The 16,449-nt window shown below is 49.1% G+C and overlaps 1 protein-coding gene across 1 annotated transcript; it reads right to left on the bottom strand.

The window, feature by feature from the left end:
* Nucleotides 1-5,341: 5,341 nt before the first annotated feature.
* PANK2 (pantothenate kinase 2) lies at nucleotides 5,342-10,851 on the bottom strand (the record flags this gene model as incomplete). Its single annotated transcript, XM_009073984.1, has 6 exons — nucleotides 5,342-5,409; nucleotides 5,912-6,037; nucleotides 7,555-7,678; nucleotides 7,910-8,086; nucleotides 8,984-9,237; nucleotides 10,423-10,851. Coding segments are annotated over 6 exons (1,161 nt in total), but the record flags the coding sequence as incomplete, so codon positions are not given.
* Nucleotides 10,852-16,449: the final 5,598 nt, after the last annotated feature.

Here is a 16,449-nt window from a genome sequence, read left to right as displayed (position 1 = left end):
ACGGGGACGGGCGCGCGGGCAGCCCCCAGCACTGCGGGGGACGGAGCTGAGGAGCCTCACACCCCAAATCCTGCTGGAGCTGAGGGGCCTCACCCCAAATCCTGCTGGAGCTGAGGAGCCTCACGCCCCAAATCCTGCTGGAGCCGAGGAGCCTCACGCCCCAAATCCTGCCTGCACCACACCAGGATGAAGAGTCGCCCTCCAGCCCAGGCTCGATTCTCTGCTCGGGCAAGAAAGGGACTCCAGGCCCTCACCACACCATCCTTCCAGCACATCCTTCTCCAGCACCACATCTGCCGGGAAGCAGCAATGGGCCATGGGCACAGCCTCCCGGAATGCTGCCATGTCCCCCAGAGTAGCCCTCCCACCCCTCACTCCTTGCTGGCGATGCCCAAAATGCAGGGAAGATCCTGGAGCATCACGGCTGGTTCCTGCTCCCTTCTCATCACCTTTGGTTCCTTTGCCTTCACGATTCCCACCGGCAAATGGGTTCTTTCCCCCGGGGTTTGTGCCATGGTTGGTGCACGAAAGGGCTGATGGGGCTGGAGCTGGTGTCACCCCCAGGGGACAGCAGGTGGTGGTTCATGGGGTCTGCTGGGTTTGGTTCCCTCACCACCCTGCCCGGGGTGGTTGTCCTCCTTGGCCCCACGGGCTACCTCAGGGGCGCTCAGTCCCTGCGATGGGCACCAGCCTGGCATCACCTCTCAGCAGTGAGAGCCGTGGCAAGAGGGGGGGCAGGCAAAAATCCTGCCCTTTGGGATCATCCTATCACTTCCAGCCCAGCCCTGGGAGTCTCTGGGCAGAGGTTTGCCTTGCCAAAACACCCCAAACCTACCATCAGTGCATGGAAAAGCTGCTGGAGGGAGCTAGGCCACCCCCTCACCTCTCCGACCACAGATTTGGGTGTTCCCTGCCATCCTCACAACTTGCATTCCCTTGGATTTGGGGAGGGGTGTCAGTATTACACAGCTTTCCCGGGTGCAGGGCTGGGGGGCTCCAGGTGCTGTCCCCCTTCCTGTAAATTCCGTGCGCCTGCCGGGACTGTTTATGGAGCTTGGAGCCTCATAGACGTGTTTGTACACTACGAATTCTGCAGCAGAATATTTTTTAAAACATTGGCTGTTTTTTTTCCCTTTGTTTGTTTTTTTTGTAAGCTCTATTTTTGTATATTTAATTGCTATTTTAAAATTCTAATAATGCCTCTTTTTTGCTAATCACACTCTTCTTAAGGAAAAAAACAGGAAAGACAAAAAAAACCAACAACCAAGAGTTTGCATGTGATTTGACTTGAAATGTAAATAAAAGCAGGTTTTGGATGTGGGGTGTGTTTGTAGGGGGTCTGTCCCCACCAGCCCTCAAGACTCAGACTCCTGTCACCTCAGGCATGGCTCCAGTGGGGCTGGGACACACTGGCCCTGCCCTTCTCCCACCCTGTCTCCAGATGGGCTGGTTTGGGGCTGGGTGGATGCAGTTATCCATGTCTCCCCTCCCCAGCAGCATCCCTGTCCCAGAGCAGAGCATTGCTCCCAGCCAGTGCCAACGGGGACATGGCCCCGATGGGGCAGGCTGACTGCTGAGCACCCCACAATCCACAGCAGAGGGGCATTTTGCAGCTTCCAAGTATGGCCTGGGCTTCCCTGCTTGGGAAGAAGATACTGATCTTCCAGCCAACCTTCCCAGCCTATATCCTGGTCCAGACCCCTACGGCCAACCTCCCACAGGATTCGAGGGGGGTTCAGGAGCACCTGGAGTGCAGCTCGGAACTCCTGCTGACCTCGATCCACTCCAGCTCTTCCTCCAGGCTTGTCCAGATGGGTAGAAAAAAAATCCCCTTTTGGCTCGTCCCCATGGGGATGCTGAGCTGGGGCGACTGCAGGTGGGGATCCCTGCAGGGCCTGGCGTGGAGGGAGCACAGCAGGACTCTGCCGTGCCCTGTCCCGCTGTCCTCCCCCCCTGCCCGCGCGGGGGGTTGCTGCCCTCTAGTGCCGACTGCACTCCCCGCGCCTGGACATAGTCGGGGAATGCTTTGGATTGGAAGGAACTTCAAAGGACCTTCGCATTCCACGTACCTCCCGCTCCCTCCCCGCCGTTAGCAGGGACACCTTCCACTAGCACAGGTTGCTCCAAGCCCCATCCAACCTGGCCTGGAACACTCCCAGGGATGGAGCAGCCACAGCTTCTCTGGGCAACCTGTGCCAGTGCCTCACCACCCTCACAGGGAGCAGTTTCTTCCCAGTATCCCATCTAACCCTGCCCTCTGGCAGTGGGAAGCCATTCCCCCAATGTTCTACTTCACCTTCTCCAGAAGGATCCCCAGGGACTGAGGGCCTGACTGCTCTCCCAGCCATTTTGGGATGATGAACTGCTGGGTGATGATTCCCAGACAAAGTCTGGATCCCTCCCCAATCTGCACAAAACAGGTTATTTTTGGTGCTTCACCCCACAGCTCCTGCCCTGGACTGCTCTGTGTCTCCACCTCCAATCCCATCTGTATCATCCCTACATCACTGGCCACAGGGTCTCCAAAGTACTGAGTGAGCATCACCAACCACCAGAGTCATCTTTCACTTTTTTTTTCCTTCTCCTTTAACATGCTTTGAGACACAAGGATCTTTTGGATCCCAGAGTCCATAACATGTAGGGAGGGAAAAATATCCAGGATTGACAATGATTATTGATAATAAGCCTGTAAAATCTGACTCGTTGACACCAATTTCCCTGTCACGTTCCTGCTCCCTCATACCAATGTTCTTCCTGCTGCCCTGGAGCTCCAAGAACAAGATACAAAGCCAACAGGAGTTTCAAGCATATAAAAATAACAGTAATATTTTATTACAAGAAAAAAAAGCAGTTTAAAAAAAAAAACACACATCAGGAACGTTGGTGCTGGGATCATACAATGCTGGATCTACTCAGGATCCAGAGCAATAAGGAGTTACACAGACACGGGAGAAGTGACAGGATGCTGCACCCAGGGACAGCAGTGACTTCTGGCAGGAGCTGTGGTGGATCAGGCTGAGATTGCTGCTGGGAATTCCCAGCCCTGCAGAGGCTTCCCAGTTCTCCACAGCTTCCCAACACCCTGTCAAGGTGGAGTCTCATGAGGAGAGCTCATGAGGCTCCTGCCATTAACAGCCTTTATCCTGTGTATCCCAAAGCTTTACACACCCTCCCCACACCGATAGGGTCTGCATTGCACCCACCCCAGCCCAGCCTATCACCACAAGCTCCTGGGCACAAGAATATTCCAAAAAGCCAAAGTTTCTGTGTCTCTTTCACAAATTTTGGGGTGTGAGGGTGCCTGAAATGGCAGCTGAGTACGTGTGTGTTCCACTGGACGTGGCATGGAGAGAGGCGAGTCTAGAATCCCTCCAGTCAGCAGTGAGAAAGTGGAGAACTGGGAACCTTGTGTGTGATTTCAGGAGAAATGAAGAAATGAGATCCCAAACAGGCTGCCCAGAGCAGATGTGCCTGCTCCATCCCTGGAAGTGTTCCAGGCCAGGCTGGATGTTACTTGGAGCAACCTGGGCTAGGGGAAGGTGTCCCTGCCCATGGCAACGGAGTGGAACGATTTGATGTGTAAGGTCCCCCCAACCCAAACCATTCCCTGACTGTATGATCCTGCTCTCAGCCCTAGTACCATGCTTGGTTGGATGCAGAGCAGGACACAACTGAAACCTGTGTTAGACTGCAGGGAAAGCACAAACATTTTCTTCCCTAGACAGCACAGATCACTTTCCATGTGAACACGGAGCTCGTTTCCCCCTACTTTACTGTTGCAAATCACTGGCTGTGCCCAGAGGTTCCAGCCCACAGACAGCTGAGCTCTGGGAGATGCTCCATGCCGTGTCCACTGCCTGGAGTTACCCTGCAGAGCTAAAACACTGCACACACCTAACCAGCAAACCCTTCACCTTCCGAATCCATCGATTCTTCCCTTTTTGGGCCCAAAACAGAGGGAGGTTCTACACAAGGAACCCACATGGTAAGCACTCGGATCTCTGGATACAGCAACAGGCAGAACTAGATGGATTCACAAGCTCCCGAACGGCACAGGCTGTCCAGCACTTCCATCCAGGCTCAGGAGCTGGGTGGGATCAGAGAGCTGAAATCAGCTTATCTGGAAAGAAACCAGGACTGCAAAGGCCTTGCTGGAGTCAGGCTGATGGTCGTTCCCATGTCCTAGGATAAACCCTGACACGTGTGACCTGATCTGAAGGATGTGAATGGCTTCCCCTGCTCCGGGGAAGGATGGGTGCTCCATGGAGCTGCTCGCTGGGAAGCCAGAGCACTTCCAAAGCTGTGTCTCCATGAGCTACATCCTGAAGGAAGCTGCACATACCTTGTTGCTTTGCGAGGGCGTTTACTGAGCCTGCAGGATCCATCCTAACCCCTATCCTGAGGGTGCAGCTTCCACAGGGATTCCACACCGCAGCATCCCAGTCTGCAGGCTGTGTGCAGCATGCACAAGGGAGAGGGAGGACAACATGCATGTGGGAAGGAGGGGATACCCCCAAACAGCAGGAGTGTAGCCATCAAGCAGTGTAACATGGAACATGACAGAGATCCCAAGCATGACTGAAGGAAGTGTCTCTTTGGTGTAGTTCTGTACAGCCAAGTTTGGTAACTGAGAGAAAAAAACAAACCAACAACTCCCACTATTTCATCCTCAAACCTGCCTTTACACCTCAGGGTTGGAGGCTGACAGACACCCCTACCACCACCCGAAGGGTGCTGCAGGCTGTGCAGGAGTGCTGGAGGCTGAAGTGAGAATCATCCCGAGGCACAGATCCGTGCTGTGCTGCACTTTCCATCCCTAGGACAGAGATAAGGATGTGTGGAACAGGAACAAAATCTGGCTGACAGCACAGCTGTGTCCCATAGGACACTACAGATCAAGTTGTCCATATGGTGTTACACACCAGAGCTGTGCGAATGCTCTTTCCCCTTTCCAGACCATTTCCAGCACATAGAGAACACAGAACTGTGACCTGGTACTCAGAGAAATCCCAATGGAAAGGAGCAGAGTGCACTTCTGCTTTGTCACCGTCATTAAACATGGAGTAAACTACACAAAAGGGCAATTTCATATGACTGAATGCCCCACAGAGCTTCCCACACCCCCATGTCCAGACAGGGTATTCCACACAATCCTTTGGAACAAACCTGTCCTGTGATCCAGATCAGTTTCAGCTATTACAGACACAGAGCCCTGTGCTGTCCCTGTCCCCACAGGGCACCACAGTGCAACAGTCTGAACAGACGCTGTGAAACATGGGCTCAGGGACCCCTAAAACACAAGCTCAGGGGCCCAGGAGTGTCCCAAATCCGCAGGTCCAACACGGAGTGTGCACAGGGTCAGGCAGAGTCCAGGAGTTCCAGGAGAGCACCGACTGCACCGAAGTAACCCTGGGGAAAAGACAGGAATATCCACTGAAAACTCAAAATGGGCACATACCTTACACTCACAGGATCATGGAATGCTTTGGGCTGGAAGGGATCTTGAAGACTATCCAGTTCCAACCCCCTGCCATGGGCAGGGACACCTTCCACTAGACCATATTGCTCCAAGCCCCATCCAACCTGGACTGGAACACTTCCAGGGATGGAGCAGCCACAGCTGCTCTGGGCAACCTATGCCAGTGCCTCACCACCCTCACAAGGAAGTATTTCTTCCCAGTATCCCATCTATCCCTGCCCTGTGGCAGAGGGAAGCCATTCCCCCTTGTCCTGTCACTCCAAGCCCCTGTCCAAAGTGCCTCTCCAGCTCTTTTGGAGCCCCTTTAGGCACTGGATGAGGCTCTGAGGTCTCCCTCGATCCTTCCTTCTCTTCTCTGGGCTCAACTCCCCCAGTCTCCAGAGCAGAAGTGCTCCAGCCTGTGGAGCAAAAGAAGTTGAAAAGTCATTTCACCTCATGTTCCAAGAAAAGTGCTTTTAACTGTCCCTTCGACCAGTAGTCCAGGGCATACGCCAGGAGCCTCATGGAGATGGTGTTGATCCGAAGGAAGTTGCCCACAAACACCACACGGTTAATGTTCTGCAAGGGTTAAGGGGAAACAAAAAAAGAATATTAAGGCTAAATTCCATTTTCTGCTTGCAATGATCAAAACCCCATGTGAGGAAGGGTCTGGAGCACAAGGAGCAGCTGAGGGAGCTGTGGGGGCTTAGCCTGGAGCAAAAGAGGCTCAGGGGGAACCTTCTCACTCTCTGCAACTCTCTGACAGGAGGTTGGAGCCAGGTGGGGTTGGGCTCTGCTCCCAGGGAGCAAGGGACAGGCCAAGAGGAAACAGTTGCACCTCAAGTTGCACCAGGGGACATTTAAATTGGACATTAGGGATAATTCTTTCATGGCAAGGGTTGTCCAGCCCTGGCACAGGCTGCTCAGGGCAGTGGTGGAGTCACCATCCCTGGAGGGATTTAGAAGCTGTGTGGATGTGGCACTTGGGACATGGTTAGTGGTGGCCTGGGCAGTGCTGGGGAAGGGTTGGACTCGATTATCTTAAAGGACTTTTCTAACCAAAATGGTTCTACAATTCCATGAATTAAGTGCCTGCTAGAAGTGTTGGGGAGGATCTCCAGAACATTAAAGACATTCCCAGTTCTTCCTGACAGCAGGATCAGATCATTTCAAGCCAAGCTCTTTCCCAGACTCTTCCACCCTGCTCAGAAATCCCCAGGACTAAGCACAGCCCTCCTATCTCAGCACTGTGAAGAGAATAGTGCCATCTCCTCTCTCTGCCACAGCTCCAGCCTTTGACTCACTGCTAAATCGCTGAGCGAATCTCTCCTGTTGAACTGAAGGAAGTAGTATTTATATGCCCATACCCAATACAGTTCTGAAATCAAGGAAAAGACCAACCAAGCAGTGATATCTTGCATTTAAATTAGACTTCCAGCCTAACTCTTCCATCCCAAAATAGTTCTCCTGAGCCAAGTGATGAGCTCTGAAGCTTTCTTGCTCTCCAACAGTAATTCAGTTCCTCCTCTTACTAAGGAATCGGATCAAGACCTGTCTGCTCATGCTTTCACATGCTTATTTGGACTTTTCCCTTCCATCCCCACATTGATTTCCCTGGAGTATTTGGGATCCTCTTAGCACTCTGCTGTGCACTCCAGAGCAAGGACTCAGTGGATGTAACATGAACAAGGCTGTTTAGGACATGTCTTGCCTTGTTTTGGCAGCAAATGAAGGTAAATTGAGAGCCAGAGGAGTTGGGAGGATGCTCATCCCATGGGAGCAGGCTCAGGATGGAGTGCAGAGCATGTCTCTGTTCTTTCATAGCCCTGTACAATGCTGCTTGACATGAATGCAACAAGGCAGCACTGTAAAGAAGCTGAAAGCACAAAGATACAGGAACAGCCATGGAAGTGGTGGAGCCTGGCCAGGAAATCCAGAGCAACTCGTAAAAACAACATAGGAGAGATATTCAACCTCTGTTTCCTCCATCCCTCCTTTCCTCCTCTCCCAGGGGTCCTCAGAGATGCCCCTCAAACGGGGAGCAGTACAGAGGTGATGCTTTAGGCAGGGAGCAAGGGAAGAGAACCCCCAAATACCTCATTAAGGGCACACATCCTTGCAATGGAGCCAATGTTGTTGGTGATGGTGATTAAAGTGGCCTTGGCCAGGTCCTCTTTGCTGACAGATTCCCTCTTCTCCTTGCTCATCATGTTTCCAAAGCTGGAAAGACAGTTTTGTGGTTAAAGCTCCCACTGGAATTCCAGGAAAAAATGGGAACTGTTAATAAAGTGATTCATCTTGAAGGATTAATTTCCAAATTTACAGATCATTGCTATCAACAACTTAGATCTCTTAGGAACGGTTGGCTGCTTTCCTAAGACACCTAAACCCAGTTTTTCATCCATGCAGGATCTCCAGTGAAGGCAGTATCAGAAAGAACAGCACTCATACCTGGATGCCACAGCCCAGCCTGGCAATCCGAACCGCTCGTAGTCTCCTCCGTAGATGTCCCGCACGAGTTTGTCTACTTTGGTGCTGTCCCCGTGGGATGCCATTTCCAGAGCCTCCTCGAAGGTGGAGCACCCTGTGAGGAGGCAGCAGAGACCAAAAAAGGTTCCTCCTCCAAGGCTGCAAGGTAAGCAAAATTAAAGTTAATAATCAAAATGGCTCCTTCCACTGACTACTCAGCTACACATCCCAGTCAGCTCAGGTCACCCCATTCCAGGTTTCCTTTTCCAGGGAGAACATTCCTGGAAGAGCAGCATTTTCCTTTAAATCACATAACTTACAGCCTGTAAGGAATCCCTCACAGCCTTCTGCACAGGCCATGTTGCCAAATGAGACACTAATATTCTTATTTTACACTATTCACCTTCTTCCCAGCACTCTGGAGATGTTTATCCTAAAATAAACATTAGTCCTGAGGGATAACTGGAGTGTTAGGGCAGAGATATCCAAAACTTGGAGGAAAAACTTTGTCCTGTTCTTTAGTGTGCACGGATGCTAATGATATACAGTACGAGTAAGAACTGTTGCTGTTGTTGCTATAATTCTTCCTAACTTTCAGGGATTTTATGAGAGCTTAAAGCCACAGAACTCTGGTTTTGCCTGGACACAAGAAAGGCAGGAACTAGGAAATTACTGCCATGCCAGCATCCATTCCACCAAAATCAGGAAGTCAGGATGGAAACCTCAACTGCTAGGATCAAAGCTGTTAACATGATCATTATGTCTGGGATAATCTCTAATAAAATAAGTAAATAACACACTCATTCCTGCAGCACAGTGAGCGAAAAAACAGCTTCCATGGAGACTGGTTGCAGTAAAGGGACTGACACATGAAATCCAGATCCTCTCTTCCAGGAGAGATCTTTGTTGGCAGAGAGAAGGGACTGCAGTAAAAGCAGGAGCTTGGTCACTCCACTCACCAGCCTTACTCCAGCTAGTCCCTGAAAATGTCATTTACAAGGCAGAAATGTGTTCTGGTCCCTAAATTAAAACTCCCTTTCACCCCGGAGCACTCACCTGGTGCCTGTTACCCGTTTATAGTTTTCTTTGGAGTAGACAGCCAAAATGCTGACCCCTGAGCCAATGTTCACCAAAAGGAGAGGATATGGATTCTCCAGGTTGAATGGGAGCTTCTGGCACCGCTCAGCATCCGTTGGGTTCTCAAAATAGTAACACTCTGAGTGTCCATTGAATCCCACGGAGTCGATGTACAACACTCCTTTAATAAGGCAATCGAGCTCATCGAGCTTACACAGCTCAAGGTCACCCATCTGGTGGGAAGGAAAAAAGGGAATGTTGAAGAGGTATGCAGGGATCTGAAGGGCTGGAAAAACACATTCACTGCCAGCTCAACCCAGCTATCTCCAAGCTCCCTGCAGAGGCTGAGAGGGTCACAGGAGAGCTTCGCCTTTCCCCCACACACAGGGACTCCTAACTATCCCTGACCTCAGGTGTGAAACAAGGGGAAATGAACATCTTGACCCACAGGGGGACATGGACAGGATCCTATCAACTCCCACAGGTCTGATTTAGGCCCTGACACTGAGGCACTGGCATGAAAAGCCAGGAAAAATGAGGGACTTCAGTGCTGGACCAAAATATCCCTCAAAACACCAAAAAGGGAGGAAGTTACAAAATTATTTTCCCTTTATGTCCCTGCCTCGACTGCACAAGACTATTTGGGAAACTTCCTCCATGGAAAGGGCTGTCCAGCCCTGCACAGGCTGCCCAGGGCAGTGGTGGAGTCACCATCCCTGGGGGGACTTAACAGCCCTGTGGATGGGGCCCTTAGAGACATGGTTAGTGGTGGCCTTGGCAGTGCTGGAGGAACAGTTGGACCTGACGAATTTAGAGGACTTTTCCAACCTTAACGATTCTATAAAAGCCTCTTCTGTGCATTTTTCCAAGTCCTGATTAAACAGTTATTTATCACACGTTTTTCACCTATGCACAAGGATCTGACTTGGAATGAACTCACATGATGACACCAAATCCCAACTACAAACCTCCTGGCAGTTAATTTACCAACAAATCTGACTGAACCTCAACCAGCTCACTCACACGGGTGTGAGAAATGAAGCCAGGTGGGCAAAGGAAGAAAATAAAGCAAAAATAAAGCAGGTGAGAGACAGCAATGAGGAAAATAAAACACAAGACTGAGATCAGCATCAGCAGAGATTAATAATCTAGAGGATTTGTAAGAAAGAACACTAGTGAGTAATTTGAGAGTTACAGGATGGTACATGCACGGCCAGGGAAGAACTGGTGCAATGTGGAGATGCCAATGTGACTCCACACACTGTTTCCTGAGCCAAGTTTAACTGGAGTTAAGGACACTCTTCAAAAAAAGAAGATTTAGAGAAGTTTTAGAGTCTGCAGAGCAAGTTTTCTAGTTTTAAGCCTTCAAAGAAACATCACTACCAGATCCTAATGGTATAGAAGCCAAAAATGCCTACTGTGCGAAAGTCCTGCTCAAATTTGTACGCTCCACCTCCCGTGGCACATAAGGTAGTATGGAGGCTCGAGAAGTGCTTTTCGCTTCCCATTTGGATAAAAGCTGGCATGTCATGGGTAGGAAAGCGTATAAAGTGCAGATTGCCTTTACGTCCACACAGGGTAAGGTCCCTGAGCTCAAGGTGCACATCCCGAATGCCTGTCGAGCCATAGGCTACATTTGAGGTCAGGTATTTGCGGATGCTTTTGAGATTTTCCACTTCTTCCTCTTCCTCTTCAGCTGTGATATCTTTGGGTTCAAAATAAACCAGTTTGACCAAGGTCCCTCCGATGTCCAAGCCAAACCAGGGAAAGACTAGAGGAGACAAAAGGGAAAAGAAACAGGGTATGTTACTGCCACTGCACGAGCAACTTTCCACAGGAAGATGTCCCTGCCCAGGGCAGGGAGTTGGAACTGCATGAGTTTTAAGGTCCTTTCCAACCCAAACCATCCCCTGATTCTATGATTCTTTGAAAACAGTCATAAAGCTAATTAATTCACAGAATCCTCTAGGGATCCATGTGATCTCTTCATTTCCAAGGGGAAGGCAAAGACACAAATGTTGGTAGCCACACCTGCCTTTGAAAAGAGACTCCTCTGTGAGCACAACTCCTGTTTGGAGCTCCCTCGTGTTCAGGAGCTCCAAGTATTTCACATACAACACTCACACACTGCCACCTCCCACAGGTCTGACAGCATCCATGCCCCCACCAGATCCTGCTGCAGTTTTAATCTCCAGCTATTCCTTCTCCCAAGTTCTGAACCAGAGCCAGAGCCACAGATAACACCAGTGCTTTTACATCAAAGGGATGTACAAACATTCCCTAATTACAACACGGAGCTGAGGTAGACAAGTAATCTAAGATGCCCCAGGGAGACAAAAACAAATGTCTAATTGGATTATTTTATTAGTCCAATTCCCCCATGGTACAAAGTATGCATCAGTGTCAGGCCCAGCAACATTTACAGCTGTGTTGGATAATGAGCTTCTTGGAAAAGATCAAGAGAAACCCCTGATCTGATGGAATCTGCGATTAGGGCTGGGAACAGGAACAGATTAATATCACTATTAATGAGCTAAAGGAGAAGCTGGAGCTAACGAGATGCACAGGCTGCAGAGCAAAGGGAAAAATGCAGCCACATGTTAGGGCTTATAGCAGCAGGATTAAACCCTTCTGGTGTGTTCCAGAAGGGAAAACAGAATATTTAGAAAATAAACCTGAATCGTGGAGTCATAAAGGTTGGAAAAGTCCTCCACGATCATCAAGTCCAGCTGTTATCCCAGAACTGCCAAGACCACCACTAACCATGTCCTCAGGTGCTACATCCACACAGACTTTAAATTCCTCCAGGGATGGTGACTCCACCACTGCCCTGCACAGCCTGTGCCAGGGCTGGACAACCCTTGCCAAGAAGAAATTTTCCCAAATATCCAACCTAAACCACCTCTGGTACAACTTGAGGCCATTTCCTCATGTCCTGTCCCTCGCTCCATGGGAGCAGAGCCCAACCCCCACCTGGCTGCACCTCCTGTCAGGTTGTTGTAGAGAGTGAGAAGGTTCCCCCTGAGCCTTGTCTTCTCCAGGCTGAGCCCCCACATCTCCCTCAGCCACTCTTTGTGCTCCAAACCCTTCCCCAGCTCCATTCCCTTCTCTGGACACACTTCAGAATTACCAATATTACTCTGGAAGGAAGGACCTCGGGTTTCAGTAGAACTCCAACAAGTCAGAGACAGGGATGATAACACCCTGCTGTTATTTATGCACAATACATTTGCTTATCTGCAGACAGATAAGCATAGAACACGAAGAAGCCCTCGTTCCTCCCATCCTTTGGAGTGAGAGTTCCTTGGGTCAAGGCTCCTTGAGGCACAATCTTTGCACAGCCACCAGCCTGACAGGTTTGAGGATGACAGAATCTCTCCTGCACAGGTTTACCTGGTGGCCGCAAGGCCCTTTCAGAGCTCTGCAGCTCCCCAGGAGCTGCTGGATCCATCACCTCCCCACGTTATTTTTAAACCAGTGAGTTATATTTAAATATTTACATCGAGGTCACTCCCAACCATCACCAAAGAAATCCTGACAGAAGATGCAAGGCTCTATTTTTGGAGGCACATCCACATCCCAATCACTCTCCACTTCTGAGGCATTTACTTCAAACAAGAACAGACTTAAAAATAACTTTTCATGAATGAAAGGGAATCTGAACCACAGCCCAACAGAGGGAGAATGCAGGAGCAATCCAAGGACTTTTACACAGGTAGATGGTGAAAGGACGAGGGGAAACAGTTTTAAATTAAGAGGAGAGATTTAGATCGGATATTAGGAAGGAATTTTTCCCTGTGAGGATGATGAGGCACTGGCACAGGCTGACCAGAGCAGCTGTGGCTGCCCCATCCCTGGGAGTGTTCCAGGCCAGGGTGGATGGGGCTTGGAGCAACCTGGTCTAGTGGAAGGCAGCAGGGAGTTGGAACTGGATGAGCTTTAAAGTCCCTTCCAACCCAAACTATTTTGTAATTCCATGATATGACACCTCACACAGTGTTTTGATTTCTCTGAACTGAAATCCTACTCTCCTGAAATACCCAGTTCACGTACAGGATCAGTAAAAGCAGTGTGCTTTCCAGGGCTCTGCTGGAAAACTAACAAGCTCTATGCAAGGAATGGAAAGAGGCTCTCTACATTACTTGGCCAAGGGTAAAGCCAGGGTGAGAGCAGAGGACTGGGACTCCAAGATTGCCTCACTGAAGTGCAGCAGAGAAGACAAACACCCAAAAGTCAAGGCACAGTGTCTCCCTGAAGCCACATGACTGAAAATGCCACAGGGGCTGCTCCAGCACAGGCTCCCAGGCTTCCACTTCCCAGCACTCAGCTGGTGCCACATGCATTGGTGCAGCAGAATAAAACTGGGCTGTGAAGTTCACACACCTACCTCCTACACTCAGCCATGAAAACCATCTGGATTTTAGGGCAAGTACCACCTGTATCCATCGGTTTAGGAAGTTTCCTAGTCACAAAAAAAAAAAAAAAAGAGCAGCTCCCTGGAATCTTCATCCCATCCCCAGTGCCACCAAGACCTTGAATTTCTTAATATATATAAACATAGTTTTTATTTGGGTGGTGTTATAACTAGCAGAATATCAAGTATGGGGGTTCAACCACACCAGTTTCCCACAGCCTGTCCCATCAAAACCAGGGAAATGGGAATGCTGCCTGCAGTGCTGAGTCTAACTGCAGCCAGGCTGTGCTCTGGAATCACCATCTCCATTCACTGCTGTTCCCAAAAAGAGGATTGAGCCCACCAAGCAGGGACACAACCTCTGACTGGAGGTGGCTCTTGCGTCCCTGCAGCACTGGCTGGAAAGGCTCTGCATGGAGCAGCTGGTGTTCCCCATCTGCCAGCAGCTTGGCTGTACCTTCCCTAAGTCACCAGGGATACATTCTAGAAGACAGCCTATTAAGGTAATTAACTTACACCAAATGATTCTTAATTATGGATCTCTCATTATATACATCCCAGCCACAGGTTAAGAATCCAAGGAAGAAGCATGTGAGCTTGAAATTAAGCACTTCTTTCCCATTCTGTAAAGGACTCCCTTATGCAGTAACACCTGCCTGGAGAGCTCTATTAATCCAGGACAAGGACAAAACTTCCCCTATAAACCCATTTTTGTAGGGAAGGGACGTGGCACACAAACAAGAGCAGGAAATTGTTTCTATGACACGGAGAACCATTTCTTTTCCTTACACTTACAGGAAGTCAGCCAACAGGAACATTCAGGGCAGTGACAGCTCTTCCACGTCTGAGAACTAGAAAAATCCAAGGGAGGAAGGAGGAAGCTCTCCTGGATGAAAGCCATCACCATCTGCTACTGAGATTTCTCCCAAAACACTGAAATTTTTTTTTCCTCAGCAGCTGAAGGCTGTGCAGAGATCTCTCACTTCTAAGCCTCTGAAGCAGTTTTCCAGGAGAGCTGCTGCTGAAGACGGCAGATCCCAAGGATCAGCAGAAGTGGCAGCATCCAGGAGCCTCCAGGCATCCCCAAGGCTGAATTTGCTCAGTCAGAAGGTCCTGCTGGAATAACCAGACTCCAGCTTTAAAGGCTAAGGGAGGAAATGCAAATTCTGCCTCTTGTCACCTCGTCCCTGCTGCTACTTGGAGCCCTCTGTGCCAAGAAAGAGCCCTTCCAAGCACTCATCAGCCACAGAGAAACAGGGAGGATGGCAAACCCACAGGCTGGCACAGGAATAGCGTTGCTGTGTGGACTTCAGGGCTCTCCTCCTGTCCAGCTCCTTCAGAGAAGTGTTTAGTCAATCCCTGGGTGTTTGGGCATTTACAAGAAAGGCAGGAAATCCTCTGCTCTCCACTCCAAACCCTCCACAGTCTTTCTCCTTAAAGGAACTCAGTTGTTTTGTTAGCAGGATGACAGCCATGGATCCCACTCCAAACATTGTGTAACACACTGTCCAGAGGAGCTGTGGCTGTCCCATCCCTGGAAGTGTTCAAGGCCAGACTGGATGGGTCTTGGAGCAACCTAGTCTAGTGGAAGGTGTCCCTGCCCATGGCAGGGGGTGGGAACTGGATGGTCTTGGAGGTCCCTTCCAAACCATTCTGTGATTCCATGTGCTGAGTGATGCTACAGTCTTTGCGGCTCCCTTAAGTCACCTTCCTTGTGCTCTTACTACTTTTCCCACTGACTACCTTATACATAGAATAATGGAATAGTTTGGGTTGCAAGGACCTTCAAGACCATCTTGTTCCACCCTCTGCCATGGGCAGGGACACATTCCACCAGACCAGGATGTTCAGGCAGACAATGATAAGCGTTACTTTCACTTCCTTCCCTAAGGCAACACATTTGAACAGTCAGCTATCAACTATCTTAAAGCCATTTTTTTCCAAGAATAAAATTGTCTGTCCTTTGGTCTGGCAAACTTTTACTTTTCCTGAGCACAGACATTTCTAAAAGCAGCTCTGTACATGTATTTTCATACACATGACTCTTGGTCTCACAAATAAACCTTCTTCCCGGGGCAGATCTATGGATACACATCAACAAACAAAAGTCCAGTCTGCAAACACAGTTAAGGGCTCATAGCTCCAATTAAATAACCTCAGGATAGCTCAAGCATACTCTGTGTGCCCACGGCAAGAGCTGCCACCCTTCCTTCAAATCCCTTTTGCAGTCAGACTGTAACATCTTCGGGCCAAGAAAAATAAATGCCTTTATCTGATATGTAAATTACTTTTTAAAATTGGACAGTGTATAGATAAAAAACCTCAACAGACTCATTCTGGAAGCTGCAGAACTGTCAAGATGAAAGAGGTGATATAATTAAAGAACTCCATGGTGGATTTTCTACACAAAACAAGCAGCTCCAGTTGTATTTCAGATTTATCCTTAACTTATGAGCCAATTATATCAGAAGCTAAAAAGATTAGTTCATGGAGCAACAGAAACCGGTGATTTAGTTCAGTGTGTGACAGTATCTCTATGCTTACCCTAAAATATTCAGTATTGTATTTTAATAGTGTTATACCACACTGGAAATTTTACAGCTGGGAAAAAATACAATTCATTAGCATTTAATATAAAGTGACACTAAGTCTCCATCTCCTCCCAGCCCTAAAAATAGGATCCGAGAGGAATTCACATTTCATACACCACTCCAAAATGGAAAAAGGTATTTAAAATCAAAGCTTAAAATTTGTATAACAAAAGAGATGTCAAAATACCATTTTATTTGTACCTTGGCTTGGATACTGTGTATACTGAGAATTTACAGCCAAGCGTCCATTATGTCCTTGCATGATTCTGATAGAAGACACTAAGGCTTAAAAAAAATCATCAGTTGGAAGCAAAGAATATTTTTTCTCAGAGAACCAACAAAGAAGCTACAGAAGGGAGAAGCATATTTGCTACCCAGGGAAATAACCTGAACTCCACTTTGTGGAGGATTCCAGGATGAGCAATGAGTGGTGCAGCAGC

Source organism: Acanthisitta chloris, unplaced genomic scaffold (genome assembly GCF_000695815.1).
Source record: "Acanthisitta chloris isolate BGI_N310 unplaced genomic scaffold, ASM69581v1 scaffold16674, whole genome shotgun sequence".
NCBI lineage: Eukaryota > Metazoa > Chordata > Aves > Passeriformes > Acanthisittidae > Acanthisitta > Acanthisitta chloris.
This window is presented reverse-complemented; position numbering and strand designations above follow the sequence as displayed.